The following is a 14,152-nucleotide window of genomic DNA, read 5'->3' as shown; positions in this document are numbered from 1 at the left end:
AAGTAACCCGGGGGGGGGGGCAGAGGAACCGTTCCCCCCCAGCTCACCTCCACTCCACTGCCGCCTGCTCCCCCGAGCACACCGCCACACCACTTCTCCCCCCTCCCTCCCGGGCTTGCCACGAGAATCACTGTTTTGCGGCAAGCCTGGGAGGGACGGGGAAGAAGCAGAGCAGCGGTGGCGCACTCAGGGGAGCAGGTGGAGCAGAGGTGAGCTGCGGCAGTGGGGGGCGTGGGGAGGGCCGCAGGAAGTAACCCTAGGGGGGCACAGAGGAACCGCTCCCCCACACCCGCAGCTCACCTCCGCTACGCTGCTTCTCCCCTCTCTCTCTCAGGCTTGCCCAGGAGGAAGGGAGGGGTAGGAGGGGAAATACAGCGTGCCTGGGGGGAGGAGGCGAGGCTGAGGATTTGGGGGAGGGGTTGGAATGGGGCAGGGCTAGGATGCGTGGGAAAATATTTTTGCTTGGGGCGACAAAAAACTTGGAGCCAGCCCTGGCTGCACAAACACAGGCCAGAGATGGCTGCTGCCCTAAGAGAGTAATATACGACAAGACACACCAAGTGCAGATAGGCAGACAGGAGAATACAATGCAACAAAGACATACCAGGCTTGAGAGCAGGGGCCCACTCAGACCAAGTGGGCTGGGTTTCTCTGGGGGGGGAAGGAATGTTGGCCCTACCCTGCCCTCTGTACCCTCCATCAGCCACAGGTGGCCTCACAGACCCCTCAAAGTATTCCCAGCCTGTCAATCTAGGCTCGGGGGAGCACAGAACTGGGAGACAGTGGGGGCAGGAGGTATGGGGTGCAGCAAGGGAGTATGGGTGGGGAGAGGTGGATGAGGCAGCAGAGTGGGGTCGCTGCCCCCTAGTCTGAGCTAGCAGAACCATACTGTGCTGGCTGTGGCAGCCCCACAGCTCCTTCCAAACGGGAAACACCCAGATCCCTTTTTCTGTCCACTGGGGGAAACGTCCCCCAAATCCCACCCAGGTTGAAAGCCTCCTTTCAGCAGGACTGGAGCTGATAACACTGGCCCAGGATCTCAACATGTGCTCAACACCCCAGCTGCAGCTGGCGAGAGCATGTGAGGAGGCTTCCTCAGTGCAGTCCAGGCCTTGAAACTAACTCTCCTGGGAACAAAGGGCCGGATCCTCATAGGCAGAACCTGCACCCCCGACCCTGATACGAGATTCTGTCCATACAGACAGGCCACAGGATCTGGCCCTTCCTGAGTAAATGAGCTTGTTAAGCTAGAGGTCAGCACAGCAAAATTTCCCACCCCAAACCTCTGCCCTGCTGCTGCCTGGACCCAGGGTGTGATGTGCACATTTGCTCTGTTTGGGGGCAAGGGCAAAACTCTAACCCTAAAATAGATACTGTTTATTTTGCTCTTTGCCTAAGTTTTAAGCTCTGTTTGTTTTGCCCTGGTGCCTTTGTCAGTGAACGATTCTGTGATATCTTCCGTGAGTCTTGTTCTCTCCCAAGGATTCCAATGCACTTTACGTGGGGGTCTGGATTCCCGGCTTCTACTCTGGATTTTTTGCCACTAGCCAGCTTGGTGACCTCAGGAAGGCCACGCTGCCTTTCTGCACCTTCCCTGCACAATGGTGAGCTCCCCTCCAACCTCCCTCTGCCAAGGCCTAGGCAGCCTCAGATGTAAGGAGCAACAGAAGTGCAAAACAATACCCCTGCCACTGAAATGCAGCCACCTCTGCGACAGAACGCAGTAGCTCTTTAATAGCACACAGCAATGCTACCCAACGGGGTGAGTGGATGGAAAAGTATGAGCAGGGAAAGATTATGGCCAAGCCCCTGATGTTACCAAGTGCCAGGGAACAGATGACGTCTCTGCTGAGAAAAGAGGATCTTGGCTTGTGGGCTGTTCACCTCCAGACTCTGACTGTCATTCCCCTGTCTAGTGCTCCTGACACTGGAGCATCAAAGCAAGATTTAAAGCCTAGTCAGCATGGTGCGCTGTCCCTCTAAACAACCGTTGCTAGCCCATGCAGTCAAGGCATCGGTGCCTTGTGGAGCCTGCAGGTGGGATTCAATTCCAGAACCAGCCCCCAAGTGCCCAGAAACACAGCACTTGTGTTACTCGCAGACCAGAGCTAAGCTGCACAAAGGCTATGTGGGGAACTCCACGCTTCTTACCTTAGGATAGGCCCCTTCAGATGGGCTCTCTGCACTGTCAAGAATGGTGCCATGGTGGACAAGTGCCAGTTAGTTGAGTGCCAGGGCAAAGTGCTGGGGTTCTCCCTCCTGCGAATGGTGTAAATCCCAGGGGAAGCCGGCCCCCCTCACCCCAGCACCATAGATCGCTCACCACTGGCCGGGGCCGTGGGGAAGCTGTTTTCTTCAGAAGAACTAACTTTGGCAGCTGCAGCGGTGGCGTGGGAGTGTTGTGGCCAGGAGGGCGGGGGTTGTGGGGGCTCAGAGAGGAGTGATAAAGAAAATAACCCCACAGGAACTGTCAGGCGGCTGTGGGGGAAGGTTTGCCGTAAAACAAGTAAACAGCCTGTAACCTCTACCCAGTTCTGCCTGTGTGAGTTTACTCCTTCCCCGCCCTTGGCTCTAGCCTTGTAAAGAACGATTTCCCAGCTATTCTTGGGAGGACCCATCTTCACATGCGAAGGGGACTGAGCCCGTTGCTGTCCAGAAATCCAGAAATGCCCTCTGCCATGCAATGGAAAGGGCCCTGCAATAGATGCACCCCAGAAAGGAGCAGGGGGTGCTGTGTCCAGCCACGGGGGCAGTGTCCAACATCCCCAGGGTTTGGCTCACTGAGCTGCAGCGATGCTCTCAAGAGACACCCCGGAGCTGAAGCCTCTCTCCAAAGTCCTCAGTTAGTGCGATTCCAGTCTGAGTTTGCAGGCTGCCTCCTCTGCTGTCCCTTTGGGAAGGCTATGTACTGCGAGGGGGCGGTGCTAGGAGCGGCCTCGCTATTTTAGGCAAGTTGTGTGTGTGCATTTAAAACAAAATAAAGCAAAGTTCTCTCTTGCTCAGCAGTGTCAGGGCTAAGGTCAGAAGCAAGGCTCCGGGGTTGGATTGGATGCTTTTTGCTCCTGTTGGCCGGGTGTCGTCAGCCCAGTCACTAGGAGTGGGAAGCTGAGCTCTTGCCTCTATGGTGCATCACTTGAGTTGGTTACTAGGAGGACAATTTTCAAAAACACCCAGCAACGTAGGCTCCTAAATCCCATTGTCAAAAGTGATGTGGACACTTGGGCTTCTGAGTACCAGGGACTCTCAATGCGATTTTGGCCCCAGAGTGCCTGAGTCACTTTGGAAAATGGGACTGAGGTTACTAAATCATCTAGATGAAAATATAAGCTGAGATTCAAGCAGTATCTGCCCCTCCACCCCATACAAAGTCACTGATGGCCATGGGTCTGCCCAGTTGGTACTCACAACAGCATCTGCAGGGGAGCCATATGGGTGTGAACAGTGCATTTAAACTTCTGCTACTCCCTGCATTTCTAGGCTTTGCGTGTCGGGGGCTAGGACTCAGCCACATGAATGATGGGAATCTAAACCACAAGCCAGTCTGGTGATCTCTAAGGAAACTTCGCGGACCATTTGCTTCTGCTGCTGGTGGTGCACAGCCACTTTCTGCACTGCCTCTTCACTGCAAGGGGCCAAAACTTGGCTAAAGTAGATGGCTCCAGGTCATAGATTCACAGATCAGTAGGGACCATTGTGATCATCTAGTCTGACCTCCTGTGTAACTCAGGCCAGAGAACGTCCCCCAAGAGAATTCCTAGAGCAGATCTATTAGGAAAACATCCAGTCTTGATTTAAAAATGATTGATGATGGAGAATCCACCACGACCCTTGGGAAGTTGTTCCAATGGTTAATTACTCTCACAGTAAACAATTTACACCTGATTTCCAGTCTGAATTTGTCTAGCTTCAACTTCCAGCCATTGGATCATGTTAGACTTTTCTCTGCTAGATTACAAGTATTATAAATTATATATTATAAAATATTTGTTCCTCGTGAAGGTGCTTATAGTCTGTGATCAAGTCACCCTTTAATCTTCTCTTTGTTAAGCTAAATAGTAGAGCTCTGTGACTCTATCACTATAAGGCACCTAATCTTTTAATCGTTCTCATGGCTATTCTCTGAACCCTCTCCAATTTATCAGCATCCTTCATGAACTGTGGACACCAGACTTGGATGTAGAATTCCAGCAGGGATCACATGAGAGCCAAATACAGACGTAAAATTACCTCTCTACTCCTACTCAAGATTCTCCTGGTTATGAATCCCAGCATTAGCTCCTTTGGCCACAGCATCGCATTTGGAGCACATGTTCAGCTGATTATTCATCCTGACCCTCAAATCTTTTTCAGAGTCACTGCTTCCCCGTATAAAGTACCCAATCCTGTAACTGTGGCCTACGTTCTGGGCTCCCAGAAGTATACATTTAGCCATATTCATATGCATATTATTTACTTGTGCCATCTACCAAGTGAGCCAGACTGCTGTGTAGCAGTGATGTTCTTCATCATTATCTACCGATTCCCCAAATTTTGTATCATTTGCAGACTTCATCTGTGATGATTTTATGTTTTCTTTCAGGTCATTAGTACAAATGACACTGCCTGTCCCTGCACCAGGGCAGTGGTGAATTGAGCCCCATAGTCACTGTGGCACTAAGACCCCCTGCAGCCTTCCAAGCACCTACACCCCTTGCACCCCACACAGCCCTCGTGCCGAACAGAATGTTCATCCCCATGTAACACCTGTGCGCCATATGGTGCTTGTATCTAGCACTCAGACCCCCTACAGTCTCATTCCACCTACAGCCCTCGCACCCCACACAGCCCTCGTACCTAACACAATGCTTATCCCCATATAACACCTGTGCGCCATATGGTGCTTGTATCTAGCACTCAGACCCCCTACAGTCTCATACCCCTACAGCCCTCATACCCCTTACAGCACCCCATATAGTGCTTGTATCTAGCACTTGTACATAATATACTGCTCACACCCCACACAGCACTTAGTGTGTGGGGTTTGTCTACATCAGTGGTTCTCAATCAGGGGTACACATACCCCGGGGAGTGCACAGAGGTCTTCCAGGGGGTACATCAACTCATCTAGATATTTGTCCAGTTTTACAACAGGCTACATAAAAAGCGCTAGCAAAGTCAGTACAGACTAAAATTTCATAGAGGCAATGACGTGTTTATAGTCTTCTATAGACTGTACACTGAAATGTAAGTACAATATTAATATTCCAGTTTTTTTATTTTATAATTATATGGTAAAGATGAGACAGTGAGCATGTTTTCAGTAACAGTGTGGCTCTGACACTTTCGTATTTTTATGTCTGATATTGTAAGTTTTTAAGTGATGTAAAACTTGGGGGAACCCAAGACAAAGCAGATGCCTGAAAGGGGCACAGTAGCCTGGAAAGGTTGAGAGCCACTGCTCTAGACTAGGAAAAGAGGTCCCAATGAGCCTGTTAGTAACAAGGTGGGGTCGGCTAATGTAAGCAATGCCTCATGTTGCGGGGGGTGGGGGGACGGGCATTGAGGGGAAAAAAACCTTAATCAAGATTTTCCCAGTTCAGTGACACTGCCAGCCGCAGCCTCCAATCCAGACTGTTTGACATTTGACCCAAACCAGGCACAGAAATGAATGTGTGATTTTATTCTTTCCAACCTCAGTGAAAGAAAGTTTTTGTGTTAAAAACAAACCCAGTTAATGACCGCATTGTTCCAGTGAAGGAGATGCAAGAAGTGAAACCAACTGGAGTCTAGTGATTGGGGTGTGGGATCCAGACACTGGGGGTCTAGCTGTGAGTGCCCAGGTCCCCTGCTGCCCTCTGCATGGGGCTGTATTGCCCCAGAAGTCCACCTTGCTGCCCAAAGCGGGCCTGGGTTCTTCAATCTGTGATTGGCAGGTCCTAGTGACCTATGTGTGAGAATGGGGCAATAACTCATCTTTGGGTTCACTAGCAGCTCCAAAACATTAAAAAAAAATTTATTTGGGCTGAACCGAAATGAAAAATTTTGCAAAATTCACCAAAAAATGTGATTTGTGTCAAAAGAAACATTCAGTTCAGCCCAGAACAAAATGTGTCACCTCATTTCTGGGCCCTTTTAAAATCACAAAGGAAACGATTCACTAATGAGCACTTTCCTGGTGAACACCTGCCCATCAGCTGCGCCATCTCTTTGGCCCAATGACTAGTCAAGTAGTTTATCCAAAGTCGAAAAGCTGCACCAGGAGAAACTGCGAATCACCCACATGGGCTGTTTTGGCCCAGTTTTAGCCCAGTTTGGCCCATCACCTGAGCTGGAGGTGACCCAAGTGCAAGTCCTTGGTCCAATGCTTAATTAATTAGCCACAGCAGAGCATCTTAGACTCATATCCTAGCCCCACAGGGTTAGAAGGGACTCAGACTTTAAGGTCAGAAGGGACCGTTACGATCATCTAGTCTGACCTCCTGCACAATGCAGGCCACAGAATCTCACCCATCCACTCCTGTAACAAACCCCTAACCTATGTCTGAGTTATTGAAGTCCTCAAATCATGGTTTAAAGACTGGAAGATGTAGAGAATCCTCCAGCAAGTGACCCATGCCCCACTCTGCAGAGGAAGACGAAAATCTGCCAGGGCCTCTGCCAATCTGCCCTGGAGGAAAATTTCTTCCTGACTCCAAATATGGGGATCAGCTAAACCCTGAGCATGTGGGCAAGACTCACCAGCCAGCACCCAGGAAAGAATTCTCTGTATTAACTCAGATCCCATCTAACATCCCATCACAGGCCATCACTACCGCTAATAGTCAAAGGATCAATTAATTGCCAAAATTACGCTATCCCCTCCATAAACTTAACAAGCTTAGTCTAACTCCCAAGATGCAGGGTTTGTTGTGCCAAGGGAGACATGAGCTCTATGCTATCTTTTTAAGAGCTCCAGCTGTCAGCCCTGGGCATCTGGGACTTGTGGAGAAGGGCTGTGCATACCCTGGAGGTTGTGGGAGGGAATAAAGGGGACATCCAGGGCCCCCTCTCCCAGGGCTGACAGCTGGAGTCCCACCACCCAGGCTCTCTTCCGCCCATCCTCCATCCCTCACCAGGAGGCAGCCTGGGTTTCCCCCTCACCGAATCTTGCACCTGGAGGCAGCAGCAGGTCTGACAACTCAGGCTGTCAACCCCTGGCGGCGAGGTTCAAGCTGTCAGCCCAGGGATAGCAGCAGCAGAGCAGAAGTGAGGGTGGCAAGGGGGCACTAATTCTGCTTTGACAAATAACACTTTAATTGCCACTCTTCCATCTATGCTGCTACGGGCATGGCGCTGCCTTCAGAGCTCGGTGCCGAGGGTTAAAATTCAAAATGATCTGGACAAACTGGAGAAATGATCTGAAGTAAATAGGATGGAATTCAATAAGGGCAAATGCAATGTGCTCCACTTAGGAAGGAACAATCAGTTGCACCCATACAAACTGGGAAATGACTGCCTAGGAAGAAGAACTGCAGAAAGGGATCTGGGGGTCATGATGGATGACAAGCTAAATATGAGTCAGTGTAACACTGCCGCAAAAAAAGTAAACATCATTCTGGGATGTATTAGCAGGAATGTTGTAAACAAGACATGAGAAGTAATTCCTCCGCTCTGCTCCGTGCTGATTAGTCCTCAGCTGGAGTATTGTATCCCGTTCTGGGTGCCAGATTTCAGGAAAGCTGTGGACAGTGGAGAAAGTCCATAGAAGAGCAACAAAAATGATTAAAGGGCTAGAAAACACGACCTATGAGGGAAGATTGAAAAAGTTGGGTTTGTTTAGTCTGGAGAAGAGAAGACTGCGAGGGGACATGATCACAGTTTTCAAGTACAGAAAAGGAAGTGTATAATAGCATACGACTTCCACAACTAACCAAACCAGCATGTGGAGGGTGGAGGCCCTGCAGTGTCGGGAGCCAGTTTTGCTCCAGCCCAAGATTCAGCTTCAGCCTGACTTTTTAGACCATGACCTCTTTGAGGCAAGGGCTGACCATGCAGCGCCTGGCATGGGGACCCCCGATCCCACTGGGTCGCTAGGCACGACTGTAAAACACATGCATCCAATACGCCTGTTAGTCTCTAAGGTGCCACAGGACTCTTTGTTGCTGTAATACATGATTGTTTTGAAGCTGGTGTCTGGGCTCTCTGGAAAACCTGGCTGTAAGTTGGAGTGCTGGAGAGGGCACCCATGATAGCCAGTGGCTTCAGCACCATTGGTGGGTGCCTAGTAGCATCTCTGCAAAAATAGGTTTGGGGCCTGATTTTCCCAGGAACTCAGCTCCCATTGAAAAGAAGGGAGAATTCTCCTCCCTGCTAATTGGGAACACTAAGAGCTGATGAGCAGTGAAAACCCAGCTGCTTCTTTTCAGTGGGACCTGAGCCCTTTGGGGGAAATCTGCCTCATATCTGATCCCGCAAGGTGCCCAATGCTTTGGCTCCTGCCAGGCGCTGAACTCAGCAGATTTGTACCATTGAGGGTAATGGAGCCATTCTGCAGCTGCAGGCAGCAGCAGCTGCAGGGACATTTATGTCACAAAGCTATTTAATTAGTTTCATTTCTTCCCTGCGCAGTTATGCACCCAGCTGAGGCACATTTCGATTCAGTGGTCTCTTGGTGGCTTCAGGTTTATGTCTTGAAATTTGAAGTACCTTCAATTGCCAATGCGCTGCGTTCTGTCTCAGACAGCAGAGGTTATGGAATGCCAGGCTCCTGGGTTCCATTCCCCACTCTCTGCTGACACAGGCTAAATCCAAGCCCTCTGTGCCTCAGTTTACCCATCTGGAAAACAGATCTAATACAGTCCCTGTCTCCCAGCAGAGGGGACTGTTAGATGGGCAAAGTAACTATGGAACATTTATCACACTCTAATTCCATTACTCCAAGCTCTTCCGAGAGCTGCAAATAAGATGGTTAAAAGCCAGAAACGCTGCATGTGCCCAGTGAGTGTGTGGAAAGCAGCCTGCCCCTTACAGGCCAGAGTTGCTCCCCAGATGCCATTCACCTTGTGTGGGCAGAGGTCAACATGAATCTTCTCCATCTCCTATGATCCCACCTCACCCCTGTGCTCGCTACCTGCATTGAGCCGGAGCCACAGACACGGTTGCTCACTACAGAGGTTGAAACCAGCCTATGATGCCTCCCACACAACCACAACAGGTTGCACAGGGTCTTTAGTAAACAGGATGAACTACAAAGCAGCCAGCTAGGCTATCCGATCCCCTATCTGCCCAGTGACAGACATCTTGATAAATAAAGAGGAAGTGATCACAAAACTAAAACTTAATAGTACAGTAGAACCTCAGAGTTACAAAAACCAAGAGTTATGAACTGACCAGTCAACCACATGCATCCTTTGGAACCGGAAGTACACAATCAGGCAGCAGCAGAGACAAAAACAAAAAAGCAAATGCAGCACGGTGCCATGTTAAATGTAAACTACTAAAAAAAGGGAAAGCAGCATTTTTCTTCTGCATAGTGAAGTTTCAAAGCTGTAGTAAGTCAATGTTCAGTTGTAAACTTTTGAAAAAACAACTATTATGTTCTGTTCAGAGTTATGACCAACTTCCATTCCCAAGGTGTTCGTAACGCTGAGGTCCTGCTGTAACTTAGATGCAAGGATGGCATTAGCGCCCTTGTCCACAGCACTGGGAGCGTCACTTCAGTTGATTAGGTACCATAGAGTCACTGCTTCCCAGGATAGAGCTCCCCACTGTATAAGTATCACAGGTGGTGACTTTTGTTTTTGCCGGTGGGTGCTCCTCTCTGCCCCCTCCCCACCCTGCAAGTGGCAAGTGAGGCCCCCGAGCAGAGCACAGGCAGAACAGGGGGCAGGGACATAATCCGGGAGCCAGGGCCCACAAAAGATTAATCCAGCCTTGTGGGTGCTGAGCACTCCCTATTTTGTATAGTGGGTGCTTGAGCCCTGGAGCACCCATAAAATCGGGGCTTATGGTATGATTTGCACTCTTTGTTCCTGGATGTATACATATTATGGCAGAGCTCTGACCTTGCTCCCAGGGTCCTGCGCTTCTAGGCGGCTTATGCTAGCCTCAGTGGCTCACTGTGACCCTCCACGTAGCCCTTCTCTCTCTAGGGCCAGGCTTACAGTCTACTGAGCCCTTTTCATCATAGGCCTGAAAGGAGGTTGGTAAGAGAACTCCCAGAGTCTCTGTTGTCCCTGGGAGCTTATTTCAGAACAGTTTAGCTTTCTGTCCTGACAGAGGCCTGACTTCCCCTCCCAGGAGATGTTCCTGTAGTGGTGGGTTGGGGGGAACCTGGGCCCACCCTCTACTCCGGGTTCCGGCCCAGGGACCCTAATGGTCAGGGCCGGTGCAAGGATGTTTCACGCCCTAGGTGAAACTTCCACCTTGCACCCTCCTCCCCCAGCGCCCCCACCCTGAGGCACCCCCCCACCCCAGCTCACCCCTGCTCCGTGCACAAGCACTCCAAGCACGCTGTGGCCTCTTCACTTCTCCCGCGTCCCAGGCTTGCGGAGCCTAAACTGATTGGCACTGCAAGCCTGGGAGGCAGGAGAAGTGAAGCAGCCACAGCGTGCTTGGGGAGGAGGTGGGGCAGGAGTGAGCGGGGGCAGGGAGTTCCCCTGCATGCCACGCCCCCCCTTTACTTGCTGCAGGCAGCCCTCCCCGCGCTCCCCTGCCCCAGCTCCCTCCGCCTAAATGCCAGAGGCGACCAGGGCGGCTGAAGATCCAGCCGCCGTAGTCGCTGCTGAAGAAAATGGCGCCCCCCAAATGCCAGTGCCCTCAGTTGCCTAAATGGTTGCACCGGCCCTGCTAATGGTAGCAGCTGTTGGCAGCCGACTTTTCACTGCCAGAGTTGCTACATTTCCCTGGCCACTTCCCCACAGATCTCCTGCTTCTCCCTTCTTCACCCTTACCTTAGGGCTCCCATAACGATGGTTTGGGGGTGTCTTCATTAACCAGCCCTTCAGCTGCACTTCCTCTCCTCTGGCTCCATGGCTCTCCTCTGCCTGACTGGAGTGAGCCCTTTTTATAGTATCAGCAGGGCCTTAATTAGAGTCAGGTGGTCACATTAACTTAATGACCTCACCTGACTCTTTGCAGGTTAATTAAAGTCAGGTGTTCTCATCAGGACCAGCGCCAGGCTTTCTCGCGCCCTAGGCGCACGGCCATTTCGCCACCCCCCACGCTGATCCCGCAGCTCCAGCGGAGCTGCCGCAGGCATGCCTGCGGGAGGTCCACTGTAGCCGCGGAAGCAGCCGACCGTCTGCAGGCATGACTGCGGCAGCTCCACCGGAGCCGCAGACCAATGGACCCTCTGCAGGCATGCCTGCGGCAGGTCAACCGGAGCCGCCTGCCGCCCCCCCGGCAAAACGCCACCCCCTCAATAATCCTGGCGCCCTAGGCGATTGTTTAGACTGCCTAAATGGTAGCGCCGGCCCTGCTTCTCATTTGCCTGGAACAGCCCCTGCTCTGGTCAGTCAGGGAACAGAAAACTGTTAATCCAGTGGCCAGTATATCTGCCTTCTGCTATACCCAACTGGCCTGGGGCTATCACAATATACATTTACCCATATTAAATCACATACTGTTTGCTTGCACCCAGCTTACACAGAGATCCATATCACTCTGTATCCTCTTCATTATTTACCATTCCCCAATTTTTGTATCATCTGCAAACTTTAATATTAGATCATTAGGGTTGGAAGGGACCTCAAGAGATCATCTAGTCCAACCTGCTGCTCAAAGCAGGACCAATCCCCAAATGGCCCCCTCAAGGGTTGAACTCACAAGCCTGAGTTTAGCAGGCCAATGCTCAAACCACTGAGCTATCCCTCCCCCTTATCAGTGATGATCATAATGTCATTTAAAAATATTCAATCATGTATGACAAAGATCTAATTCCTGTAGGACCCCACTTGAAACACAGCCGTTCTATGATTCCCTGTTTGCAACTACATGTTGAGACCTATCAGTTAGCCAGTTTTTAATGAGTGCTGAGTTAATTTTATACAATTCTAGTTTTTTGATCAAAACGTCATGCGGTACCAAGTCAAATGCATTACATCAACACTATTAAATTTATCAACCAAACTTGTAAGCTAGTTAAAAAAAAAGACATCAATTTAGTTTGCCAGGATCTGTTTTCCATAAACCCAGGTTGACTGACAATAATTATATTCTTCACCTTTAATTCCTCATAAATCAGGTCCCATATCAACTGCTCCATTATTTTGCCTAGGACCGATGCCAGACTGACAGGCCTATAATTACCCAGGTCATCAAATTTACCCTTTTAAACTATTTGGCACAACATTAGCTTTCTTCCAGTCTCCTGGAAATTCCCTAGTGGTTCAAGACTTATTGAAAATAAGCATTAATGGTCGAAAGACCTTCTCATCCACCTCTTTTAAAACTAAAGGATGCAAGTTACCAGGACCTACTGATTTAAAAATGTCTAACTTTAGTAGTTGCTATTTAACATCCTCCTGAGATACCAGTGCAATGGAAAGAGTGGTGTCATATGATAAAACTGCAACATTCCCCGCCTCCACAAAATACACCACCAAAATATGTATTGAACACTTCTGCTTTATTATGGATAATTTGATCATTTCCATCTAATAATGGACCAATACAATTGTCAGGATTCTTGTTGTTCCTAATACATGTAAAAAAAACAAAACACCTCCTTTTTATTGTCTTTAACTCTGCTGGCCATAGATTTCTCCTTGTGTCCCTTTGATTCCCTCATCAATTTTCTACAGTTCCTAGCTTCTGATTTACATTCATTACTGTCAACTATCCCATTTCTTCCATTTGTTACATATTACTTTTTACAGCTTTCTTCACTTCTCCACTGAAACAGGTTTATATGGAACAAGACCGCAGTGATGACCCATGCCCTGAATGTTGCCCAAATTAGAAAGGTGCTAATGCCTTTTCCCAGCCTGTGTCAGCCTCAGTCAGACCCTCTGATTCAGCTTCCTCTGGGAAGGAGAGCCTGAGTCAGGGAGAAGGGGGTGAGGAAGCACCCACCACATGGGACATTCCTGGAGAAGGAGAGGTTGCAGGAAATTCCTCCCTGCCCAGACATCTATGGAATGACCGTGCTGGGCTTGCTCCCTCTGGGACAGTGTGGGGTGCTGGAATCAGCTCAAGGACACTCTTGGGAACTGGTCTGCAGTTGCTGCTTGCTTAGAACAGCTGTGCTGAGAGGTTTGCAGTGGCCATTTCCTGTGGCAGTGGTTTTCACAGTTTTCTCATGGAGGGAGCTGACCTCAGAGCAGTGAGCTCAGGGTCCATCTGCTGCTAGCACAGGCAGGGGTAGGGACAGAGTGGGGGATAGCCAGAACCTCATTGAGCAACACTGTCTGGACTGAGTAACAAGCTACATTTGAAGGCATGTTAGCTGACTGTGATTAACCTCAAAACAACTGGCCACATGCGGTTAATACATTTTAAGTCCAGTGAACATGTATTTAATGCTATCTCTGCCAACCCATAGGTTAAGAACATAAGAATGGCTGCACTGGCTCAGACCAATAGCCTTCCTGCCTTCCGACAGTGGCCAATGCCAGATGCTTCAGGGGGAACAAACAGGAGAGGGCAGTTATCGAGTGATCCATCCCATGTTGTCCAATCCCAGCTTCTAGAAGTCAGAGGTTTAGGGACACCCGGAGCATGGAGCTGAGTCCCTGACCATCTTGGCCAGTAGTCATTGATGGATCTGTCCTCCATGAACTTATTGCATTCTTTTTTGAACCCAGTTATATTTTTGGCCTTCACAGCATCCCCTGGCAATGAGTTCCCCAGGTTGACTGTGCATAGTATGAAGAAGGACTTCCTTATGTTAGGTTTAAACCTGCTGCCTGTTAATTTCAGTGGCTGACCTCTGATTCGTGTGGTATGTGAGGGGGAAATAACACTTTCTCATTTGCTTTCTCCACACCATATATGATTTTATAGACCTCTATTATATCCCCTCTCAATTGTCTCTTTTCCAAGCTGAATAGTCCAAGCCTTTTTATTTCTCCTCATATGGAAGCTATTCCATCCTCTTAATCATTTTTGTTGCCCTTCTCTGTACTCTTTCCACTTCTGATATATTTTTTCGAGATGGGATGACCAGAACTGTATTTATATACTGACAATATGA

At 49.6% G+C, this 14,152-nt stretch overlaps 1 protein-coding gene across 3 annotated transcripts in view; it reads right to left on the bottom strand.

Annotated features, from left to right (window-relative positions):
* PDE1B (phosphodiesterase 1B) overlaps nt 1–14,152 on the bottom strand; it is a 142,137-nt gene that overhangs the window by 58,323 nt on the left and 69,662 nt on the right. The window contains exon 1 of one of the 3 annotated variants that reach the window (XM_032781192.2): nt 2,152–2,609. The exons of the other annotated variants lie outside the window; for them this stretch is intronic. Coding sequence (XP_032637083.1) covers nt 2,152–2,204 — 53 coding nt within the window. The 5' untranslated portion in view covers nt 2,205–2,609. Of the gene's footprint in view, nt 1–2,151; nt 2,610–14,152 lie in introns of those variants that run through there. 3 annotated transcript variants of the gene reach the window in all.

This window comes from Chelonoidis abingdonii, chromosome 26 (genome assembly GCF_003597395.2).
Source record: "Chelonoidis abingdonii isolate Lonesome George chromosome 26, CheloAbing_2.0, whole genome shotgun sequence".
In the NCBI taxonomy this organism is placed as follows: domain Eukaryota; kingdom Metazoa; phylum Chordata; order Testudines; family Testudinidae; genus Chelonoidis; species Chelonoidis abingdonii.
The sequence above is the reverse complement of the archived record's forward strand: the minus strand, read 5'-3'. Positions and strand labels throughout refer to the sequence as shown.